The sequence below is a fragment of the Dendropsophus ebraccatus genome, chromosome 15 (genome assembly GCF_027789765.1).
Source record: "Dendropsophus ebraccatus isolate aDenEbr1 chromosome 15, aDenEbr1.pat, whole genome shotgun sequence".
NCBI lineage: Eukaryota > Metazoa > Chordata > Amphibia > Anura > Hylidae > Dendropsophus > Dendropsophus ebraccatus.
In genome coordinates, this window is record NC_091468.1 from 49,513,621 (window position 1) to 49,531,306 (window position 17,686).

The following is a 17,686-nucleotide window of genomic DNA, read 5'->3' on the forward strand; positions in this document are numbered from 1 at the left end:
GGTAGTCCTTCAGACTGTGCAATGAATAACTTTTTATGCTGGCCGTCGTGTTCATTGCTTAGCAACAGATAACATAGGTGGCAAGTGACAAGGCTGAAGCTCCACTTTTAAAGATCCTGGTGTGGTACTGTCTATACTGCAAATGGAATATACATATATATATATATATATATATATATATATACTGGGGGAGATTTATCAAACATGGTGTAAAATGAAACGGGCTCAGTTGCCCCTAACAACCAATCAGATTCCACCTTTCATTTTCCAAAGAGTCTGTGAGGAATGAAAGGTGGAATCTGATTGGTTGGTAGGGGCAACTGAGACAGTTTCACTTTACACCATGTTTGATAAATCTCCCCCCCACTGTGTGTGTGTGTGTGTGTATTATATATATATATATATATATATATGATGATTCTAGGATCTTGCTATCCCCTGACCTGCTGTTCACTCTCTTAGTAGGCTTTTAGTACAGTCCTGCAGGTTTCTTATATAAAGGGTGGTGCACTCATTCACATTGGTTGGCTCCTAACAGTTTCCATTAGACTTGTAGTTCCTCTTTGCAATACCCAACTGCAGGGTGCAGGTAACTATATCCACTCCAGCGGATGACCAGGCCTGGCCTGAAACCCATCAGGTCCTAGAAGTCAGTAAGGAACATGTACCGCTTCTCCTAACTGGCTATTAGACCATTTGGCTCCCATAGTCACTGGCCCTCTCTTATATGTGCCCTCGGTGAAGAATATAGAACCCATTGGTTAGAACTGGTTATCCTGGGTAAACTAGTTTTTGTTGGGGTTTTGTTTCATGCCCAGGGCCTGGTTCTCACTATGTTCCTTTACTTTTCACTCTCACCACACACTGGATAGAGCCTAGAAGGTACAGGCATGTACTGTACTGACATCATGGGAGCAGTGATACTTACAGGATGACATGATTGGCTGTTCACTGTGCAAACTTTCACAAAATCAGTGCAAAATCAGCGCCTGTCTCAGCGACATTCCTAACCATAACAGTTGGTGATAGGATTGGGATTAAAGGGGTTATCCAGCGCTACAGAAACATGGCCACTTTCTCCCTACTGTTGTCTCCAGTTTGGGTGGGGTTTTGAAACTCAGTTCCATTGAAGTAAATGGAGCTTAATTGCAAACCGCACCTCAACTGGAGACAAAAGTAGGGGGAAAAGTGGCCATGTTTTTGTAGCGCTGGATAACCCCTTTAAACAGGTTATCCAGTACTACAAAAACATGGCCACTTTCTTCCAGAGACAGCACCACTCTTGTCTCCAGGTCAGGTGTGGTTTGCAATTAAGCTCCATTCACTTCAATGGAACTGCGTTACAAAACCTGCACCCAACATGGAGACAAGAGTGGTGATGTCTCTGAAAGAAAGTGGCCATGTTTTTGTAGCGCTGGATAACCCCTTTACCAACACAAATTGGTGCCTGTCGAGCGCCAATCCTAACCCTTGGGATTAAGACTAGAAATAACGGTTAGGGGTTAGTGGGTCCAGTGACTAATCCTTCTCCCAAACAGAATATCCTCTCCTAGCTAGAATGGAGGGGTTGGAGACTGAGCAGGGACCTTTCAGCTTCTAGGACCTTCCATCCCATTGTGGGTGTCTGGGGCATGTAATCTGTTGCTCCAATCATGCCATAAAATGGCCACTAGATGGCAGCAATATCCCAATGCATAAATCATATATTACCAATGCAAACAATGTAAAGTGCAAAGTACATCAACAAGTGCACTATGAGTGTTATATGTCCAAAAACCATAGGACAGAGCAGGACCCCCAACTTGTGTCCATCACCTTTAAACAGCTTTCTAATTCTCCATCACCTACCACACTCCAGGCTTTAAAGTATTGGGGCGTTATTGTTATCCTAAAAAAGCTTAACCATTCAGAGATTTCCTGCTAATCTGGTAGTGGGCCTATGTGTTTCCCTGATGCAGAAGACCCCTTTAATAGACCTCATCCACATGAATTATTCCTGTAGTGCAGATTTTTATTGTACATTTCACCCCTTTTAACGTAGATGGGTGAAATCCACAGCAAATCTGAAGGTTACACATTTATTGCGGAAAAATCTACCTTATGTTCACCCAGCTCTGAACTTTTATTATTGTGCCAATGAGCATTCATAGTTCCTGATAATCAGCCAGTCGTGGTCAGCGATCAGCTGATTGAGTCTTTTGGGCAGCCAATAAATTCAGGCAGCCTGGCGATGTCCCAAACCAAGGGTATTCCAAAGAGATAAAATGATTTATTTATTTATTTATTTCACAAACATAAAAGTTTATTAAAGAAAATATTGTTTTTAAAAATTGTTAATGCTTTTATTCACTGACAGTAAATGGCGACATTACCTCTCTGCTGCCACCAGTGGCTGTGTTGGGAACTGCAGGGCTTTAGAAGCTCTGGTCCTGCCACAGTTAGATGCATGCAGTGCTAGCAATACTGAGCCTAAAGTTCCCCAGTTGTAATAGACATTACAGCTGGGGAAGCGGCCTGTGTGAAGAGCGCTGCAGCTGCGGCATAGTGACGTAGAGTGAGCGGTGATTGACAGCTGTCCCTTCTCGCTTTGTTTCACTCTGCTGATCATAGAAATTGGCACTCCATAGAACAGGACCTTTAGTACACACACAGATTGTAATATTTTAGTCGTTACTATTACCAGACTACAAGGTGTTTCCACATATACCATGACTTTCCTGTTGGCAGCTTTGCACCCAGAACCATGTTTTCTATAGTTATAATTATGATTATTTTCCTTTTCCAACAGGGATCCTGTTTTACTGCATTTCACCAACTAAGAGACATCTACGTTGCTTTCAGCTTGTGTTGGGCTCTGGAGCTGATGTCAATAACACATCGACAGAAGGAATACCGGTGCTGCTGGCTGCGTGTGAACAGGCGCAAGAGTGTAAAGAAATGTGTCTGAGGTTATTGGAGAAGGGAGCTAATCCCAATGCAGTCAATCCGGTAGGAGTAGCCATGACCTTAATGATATTACTCATACCTCCATAACTTCCCGTATAAAAAGTTTATTATATTTGGTAGAAGTTTAAGGGCCATTCACATATCTGCAAAATACTGTCTGTACATGGACCAGACCTCAGGGACCTCAGGGAAACTATTACACAGGGAAAACATGGGCATACTCCATATAAAAAGCGCTATTTATTCATGATGCATTTAAAATACATGGTACAATTTGTATTAAAGTATTATATAGCCCCCCAAAAGTTATACAAATCACCAATATACATTTCTTACGGGAAATGCTTATAAAGTGCTTTTTTTCCCTGCACTTACTACTGCTTCAAGGCTTCACTTCCTGGATAACATGGTGATGTCACTTCCTGGATAACATGGTGATGTCACGACCCGACTCCCAGAGCTGTGCGGGCTGTGGCTGCTGGAGAGGATGATGGCAGAGGAATGCTCAGTGTCCCTCCAGTGCCCTGTGTCCCTCAGTGTCCCCCTCTCATCATCCTCTCCAGCAGCCACAGCCTGCACAGCTCTGGAAGTCTGGTCGTGACATCACCATGTTTTCCAGGGATTGACATCACCGTGTTATCCAGGAAGTGAAGCCTTGATGCAGTAGTCAGTGCAGGGAAAAAAGCACTTTATGTGCATTTCCCATAATAAGTGCATATGGGTAATTTGTATAACTTTTGGGGGGCAATACAATACTTTAATAAAAATGTTCTCCTTTAATAAAAAATCCAGCAGAAACCAGCGCAGGGGGTGTAAGCAGGTTCGTTTTGCACAAACCTGCTGATAGATCCCCTTTAGATGTTTGCTCTACTGTTCAGACACTGACAAAGTACGTCAGTACAGTAGGGCAAAGATTTAAACAGCCTTGGAGCTCCTGGCATCATAATGAATACTGATGCCGGGAACCCTGAGGTCTGGTCCCTAAGAATAGTTAGGTATGTGGTGCATATGGCAACATAGGAAGAGGGTAATAATGTGAGATTACCGGTGACACTCCACATCCTTCTCCTCATGTGCGCAGATTAGGTGGGAATCAGCAGCTTCTCACCCCATTGCTATATGATAAAATATAAAGAAACAGAAGAAAAAACCTTTATGGTATGTGCACACAGTGTATTATCAGATGTTATGGGACAGCTTTGGATTTCAATGAACCTAGTCGACAACCTGGCTCTCAGAATGAGGGTGAGTTCACACTACAGAATCCGCAGGTATAAGTTCCGGTGGATTCTGTTGCTCGTACCCACTCTCGGTGGTGCGCATCTCCTCCGGCTCCATAGACACCATTAGTGACACCAGTCATAGGACTGGCCAATTACGCCGTCCGCAAAAAGAATTGACATGTCAACTTAGCCACGCGGAATCCGTAGTGTGAACCCACCCTGAGTGTGGAATATGTGACGTGTCGCTTATTCTGCCATTTTTGAAATTGGTGGCAAAAATATATGCTATATACAGTTCAGTGTGTATTCCCATAAGAAACTGTGGATACTTTAAAGGGGTAGTGCGGCGCTAAGAAATTATTCACAGAATAACACACAATACAAAGTTATACAACTTTGTAATGTATGTTATGTCTGTGAATCGCCCCCTTCCCTGTGTCCCACCACCCCCACCCGTGTACCCGGAAGTGTGGTGCATTATACATACCTGATCCATGTCGCGCCCGTCTGCCATCTTGTGCCACAACGTCATCTTCGGACGGGCGGACGAAGCTCTCCGATCGTCCCGAGTGCCGGCCGCCCTCTGCCGTGTCATCAGATGCTCAGCCGCGATTGGCTGAGCATAACTGTGCTCACAGATGATCGGGGACGGGGGTCGGCACGTGACAGGTATGTATAATGCACCACACTTCCGGGTACACGTGCGGGGGTGGGGGGACACAGGGAAGGGGGCGATTCACAGACATAACATACATTACAAAGTTGTATAACTTTGTATTGTGTGTTATTCTGTGAATAATTTCTTAGCGCCGCACTACCCCTTTAACATATAACCCTGTTTTCACGTATATATTTGGCCATACTTTCAGGAAGCTGCTTAAAAGAGTACTCCGGACCTTTATACATTGCTGCCCTTATATATAACATAATAAAGATCTTGGAGGAGATTTATCAAACATGGTGTAAAGTGAAACTGGCTCAGTTGCCCCTAGCAACCAATCAGATTCCACCTTTCATTCCTCACAGACTCTTTGGAAAATGAAAGGTGGAATCTGATTGGTTGCTAGGGGCAACTGAGCCAGTTTCACTTTACGCCATGTTTGATAAATCTCCCCCCCTTATTTTTACCTTTCCAGGCTCCTCCGGTGTCCCCTTGCTGACCACTGCCTCCACCATTTCCTAGATTTACTTGTCTTGGCAGTGACAGCTGACAGGCAATCACTGACAGGGACAGGACATTGCCATGGCCAGTAATTGGCTGAGCGGGCTGTCACTGAGTCCACCTAGGCAGGGGAGGCAGGGATGGTAACTGAGCTGCAGTTACATGTGGCCACCACTACACAGTAAATGGAGGAAACTGCTTTCGCCCCCAGCTGGTCAGTGGGGGGCCTAGTTGTTGAGACTTAGCTCATCAATTTGTTTTGCCCAGAAAACTTAAAGGGGTTGGCCATTTTATAATAAAATAGTTTTGTGTGTAGTATAAGTAAGTGTACTCACTGTATTTACTGACAGCAGCTCCCTGTGTACCTCACAGAGCTAAAATCACTCCCCTCTTCCAGGCTGTTCTGTCCTGCTTTGTGATGAGTCTGTCCATAAGATGGCTGACACGGAGGAACATGTGACCAGCCCCCCCCCCCCCTCAGTGTCCAGCCTAGGCATATACAGGATCAGTGGTGGACACTGGGATCGACATATGGTCACATGCTCCTCCATGTCAGCCATCTTATAGACAAACTCACCCCAGAGCAGGACAGCACAGCCTGGAGGAGGGGAGTCTGATTTCAGCTCTATGAGGTACACAGGGAGCTGCTGGCAGTATATGCTGTTACTACAATTGTATTTCTATTGAATCCAACATAACCAATAAAAAAATGTTATTCAGGCTGTTTTTTTCACCCATAAAATGATATGATATATATGATATGACAAGAAAATGTACCCGGCGCTGCCCGGGTATAAAGTGTCAGTGTGTTAATTAGATTTGTTCTAAGGTGCCCAGGAGGCCAATCTAAAGGTATTGTTTCATCAGTGGAATTAGTGTATACCTGTAGTGCATAGTTGGAGGGGTTCTGTATACCTACAGTGTATAGTTTTTAGGGGTCCCGCATATCTGTAGTGCATAGTTGGGGGTGGGGGGGCTGTATACCTATAGTGTATAGTTGGGGGAGTCGTGTATACCTGTACTGTGTAGTTAGGGGGGCTGTATACCTGTAGTGTATAGTTGAGGGAGGTCCTGTATACCAGTAGTGTATAGTTTGGGGGGGACTGTATACCTGTACTGTATAGTTTTGGGAAGTCCTGTATACCTGCAGTGTATAGTTGGTGAAGGTCCTGTATACCTGTACTGAATAGTTTGCGGGTCCTGTATACCTGTAGTAAATAGTTGGTGCTGTATACCTGTAATGTATAGTTGGGGGAGGTTTTGTATACCTGTAGTTTATAGTTTAAGGGTCCTGGATACCTGTAGTGTACAGTTGGTGGAGGTCTTGTATACCTGTAGTATATAGTTCGGGGGTCCTGTATACCTGTAGTGTATAGTTTGAGGGTCCTGTATACCTGTAGTATGTAGTTGGTGGAGGTCCTGTATACCTGAAGTGTAAAGTTTGGGGGTCCTGTATACCTGTAGTATAGAGTTGGTAAAGGTGCTGTATACTTGTAGTATAGAGTTGGTGGAGGTCCTGTATACCTGTAGTGTAAAGTTTGGGGTCCTATATACCTGTAGTATATAGTTGGTGGAGTTCCTGTATACCTGTAGTGTATAGTTTTGGGGTCCTGTATACCTGTAGTGTATAGTTTGGGGTCCTGTATACCTGTAGTGTATAGTTTGTGGTCCTGTATACCTGTAGTATAGAGTTGGTGGGGGGTGCTGTATAGCTGTATTATAGAGTTGGTGAAGGTCCTGTATACCTGTAGTGTATAGTTTTGAGTTTCTGTAAACCCGTAGTGTATAGTTTGGGGTCCTGTATACCTGTAGTATATAGTTGGTGGAGGTCCGGTATAGCTGTAGTTTGGTTTAAGGAGGTTCTGTATACCGGTATTATAGAGTTGGTGAAGGTCCTGTATAGCTGTAGTGTATAGTTTTGGGTTTCTGTAAACCCATAGTGTATTGTTTGGGGTCCTGTATACCTGTAGTATATAGTTGGTGGAGGTCCGGTATACCTGTAGTGTAAAGTTTGGGGGTCCTGTATACCTGTAGTATAGAGTTGGTGAAGGTGCTGTATACCTGTAGTATAGAGTTGGTGGAGGTCCTGTATACCTGTAGTGTATAGTTTTGGGGTCCTGTATACCTGTAGTGTATAGTTTGGTGTCCTATATACCTGTAGTATATAGTTGGTAGAGTTCCTGTATACCTGTAGTGTATAGTTTTGGGGTCCTGTATACCTGTAGTGTATAGTTTGGGGTCCTATATACCTGTAGTATATAGTTGGTGGAGGTCCTGTATACTTGTAGTGTATAGTTTTGGGGTCCTGTATACCGGTAGTGTATAGTTTGGGGTCCTGTATACCTTTAGTATATAGTTAGTGGAGGTCCCGTGCACCTGTAGTGTATAGTTTTGGGGTCCTGTATACCTGTAGTGTCCTGTATACATGCAGGGTCGTATTTACCATTAGGCACCCATGGTTTGGTGCCTAGGGTAGCACCTTGCAGAGGGGCAGTACCCTCCCGTTCAGAAAATCTGGTGTCTTTTCGAGGCGGGGTATGGCGGTATTGGTCAGGTCTGGTATAGCAGTGTTATCCAGTCACAGTATGGCAGTATTGGTCAGGTCTTGTATGGCAGTGTTATTCAGTCACAGTGTGTTGGTATTGGTCAGGTCTGGTATAGTGGTGTTATCCAGTCACAGTATGGCGGTATTGGTCAGGTCTGGTGTGGCGGTGTTATCCAGTCACAGTATAGCGGTATTGGTCAGGTCTGGTATGGCGGATCCAGTCACAGTATGGCAGTATTGGTCAGGTCTTGTATGGCAGTGTTATTCAGTCACAGTGTGTCGGTATTGGTCAGGTCTGGTATAGTGGTGTTATCCAGTCACAGTATGGTGTGGCGGTGTATTGGTCAGGTCTGGTGTGGCGGTGTTAAATGTGACATCTGGAGCTATTACCTACCTATCCTGATGCGAATTGGTGAGTGAGGATGGGGCGTCTTCAGGTTTAGTGCTTAGAGCAGCTGGTAATACTGCCCTGTATACCTGTATAGATGGAGTAGGAGGTCCTGTATACATGTACTGTATAGATGGAGTAGGGGGTCCTGTATACATGTACTGTATAGATGGAGTAGGGGGTCCTGTATACATGTACTGTATAGATGGAGTAGGGGGCCCTGTATACATGTGCTGTATTGATGGAGTAGAGGGCCCTGTATACATGTGCTGTATAGAAGTAGGGGGTCCTGTATACATGTACTGTATAGATGGAGTAGGGGGTCCTGTATACATGTACTGTATAGATGGAGTAGGGGGCCCTGTATACATGTGCTGTATTGATGGAGTAGGGGGCCCTGTATACATGTACTGTATAGATGGAGTAGGGGGCCCTGTATATACATGTACTGTATAGATGGAGTAGAGGGCCCTGTATACATGTGCTGTATAGAAGGAGTAGGGGGTCCTGTATACATGTACTGTATAGATGGAGTAGGGGGTCTACCAGTTATTTCTGTGGATCTGTTGTGAGGCAGCTGCCCTAGCAACCATTCACTTTCTAGCTCCCTGTGAAAGTAGTAATCCTATTGGTTTCTAAGGCTCCCAACTGCCAACTGCTGGGCAGCTGCAGCTAATTATATCACCTGTGTGCGGTGAGGAGATTTTCCCATTCATCTCTATGGGGCGCCGCTCTTCCCCCTCCCCTCCTGTATATCTGGCGGGGACGGGACCTTTGCAATAACCTTCCCGGGCACCCAATGTATCTGTGTGCCAAATTTGGGGTCAAACGGTTCACGCGTTTGGAAGTCTATAGAGGACAGACAGACAGACAGACAGACAGACAGAAGGACAGACTTTCATTTTTATTATATAGATATGATGATATATGGGTGAACAAAAAGGCCCGAAATACAAAGTGTGATCCTAGCTTAGTCCTGTAAAAATCCACACTTCGGTGCCCCGTAGATCTTTTAAATTGGTCCAAAAATATACAGTGTCCCTTTAATATGACAAGAAATCAATACGTTATATCTTTCCTTTCAGAAAACGGGTCGCACAGCTTTAATGGAAGCAGCAAGAGAGGGCGCCTTGGAAGTTGTCCGCAGCATATTGGAGAAAGGTGGAGATGTGAACGCTATTGATAACCAGCGATATCATGCTGTTCATTTTGCCGCCAAAGGAGGATTCTTTGAGGTACTGTATGGCTTCTGCTTCTTTGTTTCTTAAAGGGGTATTCTGGTGAAAATCTTTTTCTTTCAAATCAGCTGGTTTCAGAAAGTTATATAGATTTGTAATTCACTTTTACATCAAAAATCTCCAGTCTTACCATACTTATCAGCTGCTGTGTGTCCTGCAGGAAGTGGTGTATTCTTTCCAGTCTGACACAGTGCTCTCTGCTGCCACCTCTGTCTGAGACAGGAATTGTCCAGAGCAAGAGAGGTTTTCTATGGGGATTTGCTGCTGCTCTGGACAGTTCTTGTCTCGGACAGATGTCAGCAGAGAGCACTGTGTCAGACTGGAAATAATACACCACTTCCTGCAGGACATACAGCAGCTGATAAGTATGGGAAGACTTGAGATTTTCAAATAGAAGTAAATTACAAATCTATATAACTTTCTAAAACCAGTTGATTTGAAAAAAAAAAAGATTTTCATCAGAGTACCCCTTTAGGCTATGTTCACACTGCGTAAAATAACGGCCGTTATTTTGAGGCCAAAACAGCTACGGCCGTTGTTTAATTTTGAATCCTAGCATGTTTATAAACGGGATGAAACAGGTCATTTACTTTAAATACTGCGCCCAGCCCGAGAAACCACTCAAGTTTAATTCGGCAGATATAAGTTTTACGTTCGCAGGCGCATTGAAATCCGTTGTTGCAGTATTACCGGCCGGAAATAATTGACATGTTCATTTTTCTAAGGGCCGTATAAACAACGGCCGTTATCTGATACGTAGTGTAAATTCAACGGCCGTAGTTACATTGCATTGCAGTCATTATAGGGGACCTCAAAACAACAGCCGTAGTTTTGCGGCGCGGACAACGGCTGTTATTTTACGTAGTGTGAACATAGTTACACTTTAAGGCTATCATTCTAAACTGGCAGCAGGATACACTGTCAAAATCCTGCAGCTACGCTCTGTGTTCAGGCACGTGTCGGTGATGGTATTCCTCAAGCAGCGCCGTTGTTTACAATGCAGTCAGGGACCTGAAGAGGGAGTATGGTGGCAGGATTATGCAGGCGTATCTTACTGCCAGCAAAAGAATGATAGTCACAGTTTTAAGGTTTGGTCAGTATTTTTACAAGAAGCTAGAGTGACCAAAATGGGTTTTAAATACTGACCGAAATACCGTGGCCCAGATTCATCCCCAGTCTCCCCAGTTAGAAAGGTTCCCCTTGTAGGTAGTCTCCCACAGTAGCTAGATCCCTGTGTATTTAGCATACCCAGTACTTAGGTCTCCCTTTAGGTAACTTCCCTAGCTGCCAGGTCTCCCTGTAGTATCCCCAGTAGCCAGTTCCCAGCTGTGCCTCTCCATATAGTAATAATGCCCCCTGCTATGCACCTAGTAATAATGTCACCCTGTATCCCAACATAAAAAACTCACATAATTTTCACCTTATACCAGCTCCCATGATGCATGGAGCCAGTCTCCTTCACTTCCTGCTGCAGGGACAGGATTCCCAGGCAGGCACAATGATATGGTGTCAGAGCAGGGGATTGAGAGGCCTAAAGAGCCTGCAGCCTATGTGGAATAATGGGGGCGGGGGATGCTGACAGATTCCGCCATTTTGCTTCTTTAACCCAGATGCAGTGGAGGGTGAGCAGGGCATCTCCTAAAGTGTGCAAGTTACAGAATTTGCGTAACTGCTATTGACCTTAATGGTAGTTGCACCCCACGCCTTGTGCTAGAAACGACCCTGTGCAACACAACCCTACTTACTTGCAGTAAGTGTGACCACAAAACACCATGTAGCCCCTGCCCAAGTGCACAGGATTCCCCCTTTGTTGAATGTCACATAGTATGGCAGGAGCAGCTGCTTTGACTGCAAATGTAAGGCATCTGACCATCAGAATCATAAATCAATAAGCAGAACCGTGTATTCCCTTCGCACAGTAAAAACATCTGATGAATATGTATCGGAGGATGATTGATCAAAAGCTCTCATCATGTTTCTGAAATGACTCCCTGTACCTTGTAGATCTTGAAGGTGCTGTCTGCATACAAAGGAGACATGGGAATTATTGCAATGGATGGAAACACCGCCCTTCACCTCGCAGCCGAGGGTGGATTCGTTGATTGCTGCAAGTTCCTTGGACAAAGAGGTATTAGGCAGCGCTGAATACGATTAGAATTCACTTATTTTTTCAGGTTAAAACCTTCCAACTAAGGAACTGAAATCGGAAGAACATAAGTTCCATTACTGACTAAGGTTACGCAGACTTTCTTTTAACGCTACTAATGTTTAACAATCAATCCATAGCCGCATACATTGCATACATTGAATTGTATACAGTCTTTTGGCCTGCAGCAGACACTCAAAGGTTAAGGATCAATCAGTAGCTCTACAGAAAGTCTCTGAGAGTCCTTCGTCCTCATAACCAGGCAAGTCCCTGTCTGCCTTTACCCAGTGTCACAGTTTGTGTGGCATTAGGCCTTATCCACACGTCTCGTAAAAATTGTCCGCGACCACAGACGATGTTAAAGCGAATGTACTATTAGGTACATTTGCTTTAATATGACCCATTCATAGAATGGCGCCGATGCAGGGAAGCCGGTACCGAGGTCCATTTTTTGAACCGCGGCCCGGTTCCCGTGTACAGCGCCGTTCTCTCCACGGGTACCGGGCTGGGGCTGAAGCATTGGAGCCCCCCCTATGACACAGCTCTGTTAGAATCAATGAAAAAATGGGTCGCGGTACCGGCTTTACTGCGCCAGCGCCGATCTATCCGTGGGTCATGTTAAAGCGAATGTACCTGATTGTACATTCGCTTTAAGGCCCATTAACGCTTATTCAGATGTTCTGTGGTGTAAAAAAATAGGATATGTCCTATTGCGGAGGCAGATCGTGGCATGGATCCCCTAATAGAACTGGTTCCACTCACAGCATGGATCCCTTAGTTTTTCACAGGTTCCACTCCTATATGCTAGCTGGTCTTACTCATCAAGACCCCCTGAGTATTTTGAGCCGTCTCCCATCTTTCTAGCTGCTGCCATTCCTGAGTTACAAGTTTTTCTAAAAGCTGCTCCCTGATTGGTCCATTTTAGTACTCACCCCCTTAGTTTTCTTTCCTGCCCACTGCTGTCATTACTATTGCACAGTAAACACAGGACTGTTTTTTTTTTTCACTGATTTTGCATCACATCACCCCAATATGTATTCCATACTAGCCAATGATGTAGCAGAGCTGACGCACGCATGGTGTAGCTATGTGCTGCATAATGGGCATCTGTTTACCAGTGGTGGGGAATGTAGTGTAGGTTTAGATCTCTGTTTTCTAACTGTAAATGAAAACATTCTAGTTCCATCCAGACTCTAAGAACATCCATAACACTTACAGTATACAGAGCTGTGACACAAAGACAGGTACATATGCCTGCATTCACTGTCAGCAAGCAGAGATGAAAATATAACTTTTCATATTACAGAAACCTAGGCTCAGGGACACATGCCAGTCTATGGAAGCAGCACAGGTGCATGGAGATGATGCAGATAATGTGTCCTGGGGGGTTGGGTTACCAAGTCAATAGTAATATTAGACATGGTGGTGTTATTGGGAAGCGGATTCTTTAGAATATTGTTTTTTGTTACCTGAATAACCCCTTTAATTTTGGATTATATCCTACTACGGATGCTGTTGGACCTTCTCTTGTTCAATCCTATTTGCTCACAATTGGGAGTGTGTGGGCTTACCAGCCTGCATCCAGCACTCTACATACGTGGCCTAACTGGACTTGGATCCTTGGTGCTGTTCGGACTCTTTACTTTCTGTGATGTTCTTGAGATTTGTCAAACATTTTCGTCATTTAGGGTCCGGGTGTTCAGACTTTAAAGTGTCACTGTTGTTTTATTTATTTATTTTATTTTTTTGCAGAAATCAATAGTACAGGAGAAAGAAACTTTGTAATTGGGGTTATTAGGCAAGTATGCCATTATCTGCATTCAAAAAGCCTTTTCCCAGAGGAGATAGCCCTGCGATGTAGCTGTAAATTAACTCTTTGTTGTTCTTTTTTGGTTTTCTCATGATAAAAATGCATTTTTCGGCTAATAAACCCAATTACAAAGTTTCTGAAAGGAGAAGTCCAGCGAAAATTTTTAGGAAAGTATTGTATTGCCCCCCCAAAAGTTATACAAATCCCCAATATACACTGGAAATGCTTATAAAGTGCTTTTTTCCCTGCACTTACTACTGCATCAAGGCTTCACTTCCTGGATAACATGGTGATGTCACTTCCTGGATAACATGGTGATGTCACTTCCTGGATAACATGGTGATGTCACGACCCGACTCCCAGAGCTGTGTGGGCTGTGGCTGCTGGAGAGGATGATGGCAGGGGGACACTGAGGGACACAGGGCACTGGAGGGACACTGAGCATCCCGCTGCCATCATCCTCTCCAGCAGCCACAGCCCGCACAGCTCTGGGAGTCGGGTCGTGACATCACCATGTTATCCAGGAAGTGACATCATCATGTTATCCAGGAAGTGAAGCCTTGATGCAGTAGTAAGTGCAGGGAAAAAAGCACTATATGAGCATTTCCCGTAATAAGTGTATATTGGTGATTTGTATAACTTTTGGGGGGCAATACAATACTTTGATAAAAAAAATTTGCCGGACTTCTCCTTTAAAATCGCCTGTACTATTGATTTTTGCAAAAAAACATTTAAACAACAGTGACACTTTAACCAATTGTTAGAGCCAGAAGAAGCACTTGTTAAGTGCTTAATCCCCAGCTCTCTGCCACTTATGTCTTGCTGCAAGAGATGGACTCTATGTATGGAGACTGTCACCTGTAGCAAGATGGAGACCGCAGTGAGCAGGGTAGGGGTTCGCGTAACTGAGCGCCTCTACTGGCTCTGCCTAACAATTTCAGACCCCGACCATTTAAGACTTGACAGGAACGCTTTAAAATCAGCCATGTATACCGTTGCAGACCCCTTGATGTATACATTGCTGCATGTGATGTCCTATAATAACAAGCTATGCTATCTTTCTCCCTACATTCCTAATCCAATATCATAGACTTTACAATAACAGGTTATATAAGTGTTTTTGTGTTTTCTTTCTTGTAGATATTTATTGTCATTGAGGATTTACAATGCCAGATATTCCATAGATAATTGGTTAGAGGATAATACCTGTAAAGGGAGTCGTTTTTGATAGATATGATTAAGGGAAATTCCCAATATGTTGGCAAATGTCCTTGCAATGACCCAATCTTTCTCTTTTCACACATAAAAGGCAAGCGTTAAATCCCTGATGTAACACTAGATGTTTGACTGCTTAGATTCTACCGTACAAAACAGAACAATTATTTAGTATGAATTCTCAATTCTTTGCAATTTACTTTCGCTCTGGGGCTTACGGTGCTTGTGGTTGCTTATTGTAAGGAATAAATTATCTTCTTAGTTATACTACTTGTATTGAACTGGTATGGCAACTATATTTGATCATAACTTATATTAGAGATCCAGGCTCCTTTCCCCATCAGGATCCAATTATGTCAGCCGTGCAATAGATCCATCATATCTCTTAGACCAGGGGTAGGGAAGTTTGGCTCTCCAGCTGTTGCAAAACTACAACTCCCATCATGCCTGGACAGCCAAAGCTAAAGCATTAATCAGTGTAATAGGCGATCTGCTCATTGAGCCTGCCTGTGCAGGCTCAGTGAACAGATCGCGGATCGGACCGCACGGAGGCAGGTGAGAGACCTTCTGCGGTCCGTTAGAACGATCGGGACCCCCACAGTCACACATCGGGGGTCCCGATCGGTAAGTGACCGGGGCCTCCCCCTGTCACTTACACTTAAACGCCGCGTTAAACGATCGCTGCGTTTAAGGGGTTAATGGCACGCTGCAGCACGATCACTGCAGCCTGTCATTAACAGTGAGGTGGCCCCCACCTCCTATGAAGCGTGCTCCGCTCCGGAGCGCGCTTCATAGGTCAGGGCGTACAGGTACGCCCATGGTCGTCTGGGCACAGACTTCCAGGGCGTACCTGTATGCCCTAGGTCAACTAGGGGTTAAACTGGCAGCCCTGTGTCAAACTGGCGTGGCCTAGATTGTGTATGCATTAGACTAGCACAACCCCTCTGTCCCTCCTCCCCACCCTCTTCATCATTAGGAATGCTCCAGGCAGATTGTCTCCTATTCATCACCTGTGTAAACACAACACATGGGCTGGATCGTTAAGGCACCTGTGCAGTTTTCACTGCAAAGGAATAGGAAAAGTCCTGTCAGTGGCATTCCTAAGGATGAAGAGGGTGGGGAGAAGGGGCGGAGGGGTGGTGCAAAGTTACTCTAGGCCACGGACGTTTTACACAGGGCTGCAAGTTTAAAAGTTGTTTTTTTAGGACAATAACTGCATCACCTTCCCCCAGACCCCAGGACAGATCTTGGATTAAAAGCAGCTATCTGACGGTACAAGTGGTTTGGGGGAGACAGATTTTGGGTACAGAGTTGCTTTAAGAAGGCCTGGTCTGCTAAATCACATTTTCTTTTACATCACACAGACAGCCAGTGCCACATGGGGAAGAGATGGTACCATCTGTTATGCACTGGGCAGTGTGATTCTCTACTGTCTAGGCAGTGTTCTGCTGGGAGACCTTGGGGGAGATTTATCAAACATGGTGCCCCTAGCAACCAATCAGATTCCACCTTTCATTTTCCAAAGAGTCTGTGAGGAATGAAAGGTGGAATCTGATTGGTTGCTAGGGGCGACTGAGCCAGTTTCACTTTACACCATGTTTGATAAATCTCCCCCCTTGTGTCCTGGCATTTATATTGTCCTGCAATATTACAAGCATTACCAATATGCTGCACCAACATGTGAACCTAGCCACAAATCATATCATATTCATGACCTCAAAGTGTCGGTCTCAGAAAAGAAAATGACATGGTCAGTGTATAGTTACGTACGATGCGTCATGGACAGGTATACGCTTTGTTTTGCATTCATTTATTAAAGCTACAAAACCATTTAAACTTTGATGTACTGAGCAGGTAAATACCATATTAATTAAATATTTCACATAAAAAAAACTTTTATGCAAGATATTGGAAACTTTACCTTCTAATATCTTCTATGCATAATAGATAGGGGAACATTCATCATATACTTACATGATAACTAAATTAGATGAATTCTGATCAGTCCAATAAAACGTTTCATATTAATTATTTATACATCAGTAACATATTATAATTAGTCATACCGGCTGTAGGAACTTAAAGTTACATTGGACTAAATGCTGATGCTTGTCAAACCAACATTTAAAGGGAAACTTCCAACAGATTAGAAGACTACTGTTATGTTCCCATAGGGCCAGGGATGCTGAGAATGAAGGAAATTTTCTTACTTTCATCCTCAGCGCAGTTTTTGCTAAATCTTGACTTATGCAAATTGCAATTTTTTGTGCAATCAAAATATGCAAATTAGGCAGTTTGGTGCACGGGGGGCGAGACTACCATCCTTAGCGCATCAGTGCCCCCCCCCCCTCTCCTGAATATATCTGGCGCTCTGCAGTGATGTCACCCCGGTGAGCAGCAGGCAGGGTGGATCAGAACGCCGTAGTCCCGTCCCCAGTGCACCAAACCGGCTAATGAATGCAGTGCTGAAGATGAAGGAATGAAAACTCGCTGCTGTGAAATTTTACTTTTCTTTAGGACCGAAATGCTAGGAGAAATGCATGAGCAAAATGACACAAAAGAAGTGCCATAAAAATATGGCAGGCACATTGAGGAGGAATTTTCTGGAGAGCCATCAATTGGGATGCCCATTGCTATCACCATTTATTCCTAAAATTAACACATTGGCAAACAAATTTTCCTTCCACATTGGACCTTTGTTGTCCTGGTCTGGACTGTATGTACCGTACCCTAACCTCTTTACCCTTCCTTATACCTGTAGAACGCTGTCTGAGGCTGTTAAGAGTAGTGTTTATTGGTCATCATCCATCCATCATCCTCTCTTCTCTTTTGATGTTTTTTTTTATTATTTTAAATTTTTTTTATAGCCCTGTCACCATCATGTTGGTTTAGTTTTATTTATATAGTCACACAATAAGTAAGGTTGGTAAAAACCTACCTTCCCTATATGTGGCTGCAGTAGGGGATCATATAGACATCTATAAGAGATGTGACCAACATGCACGTGGCCCTC

The 17,686-nt window shown here is 44.1% G+C and overlaps 1 protein-coding gene across 4 annotated transcripts in view; it reads left to right on the forward strand.

Annotated features, from left to right (window-relative positions):
• The window catches only part of ANKEF1 (ankyrin repeat and EF-hand domain containing 1), a 55,891-nt gene that overhangs the window by 22,051 nt on the left and 16,154 nt on the right, over positions 1-17,686 (forward strand). For all 4 annotated transcript variants that reach the window (XM_069954947.1, XM_069954945.1, XM_069954944.1 and 1 more), the window contains 3 exons: positions 2,789-2,988; positions 9,350-9,499; positions 11,507-11,630. In XM_069954947.1, the coding sequence (XP_069811048.1) occupies positions 2,789-2,988; positions 9,350-9,499; positions 11,507-11,630 (474 nt within the window). The remainder of the gene's footprint in view (positions 1-2,788; positions 2,989-9,349; positions 9,500-11,506; positions 11,631-17,686) is intronic.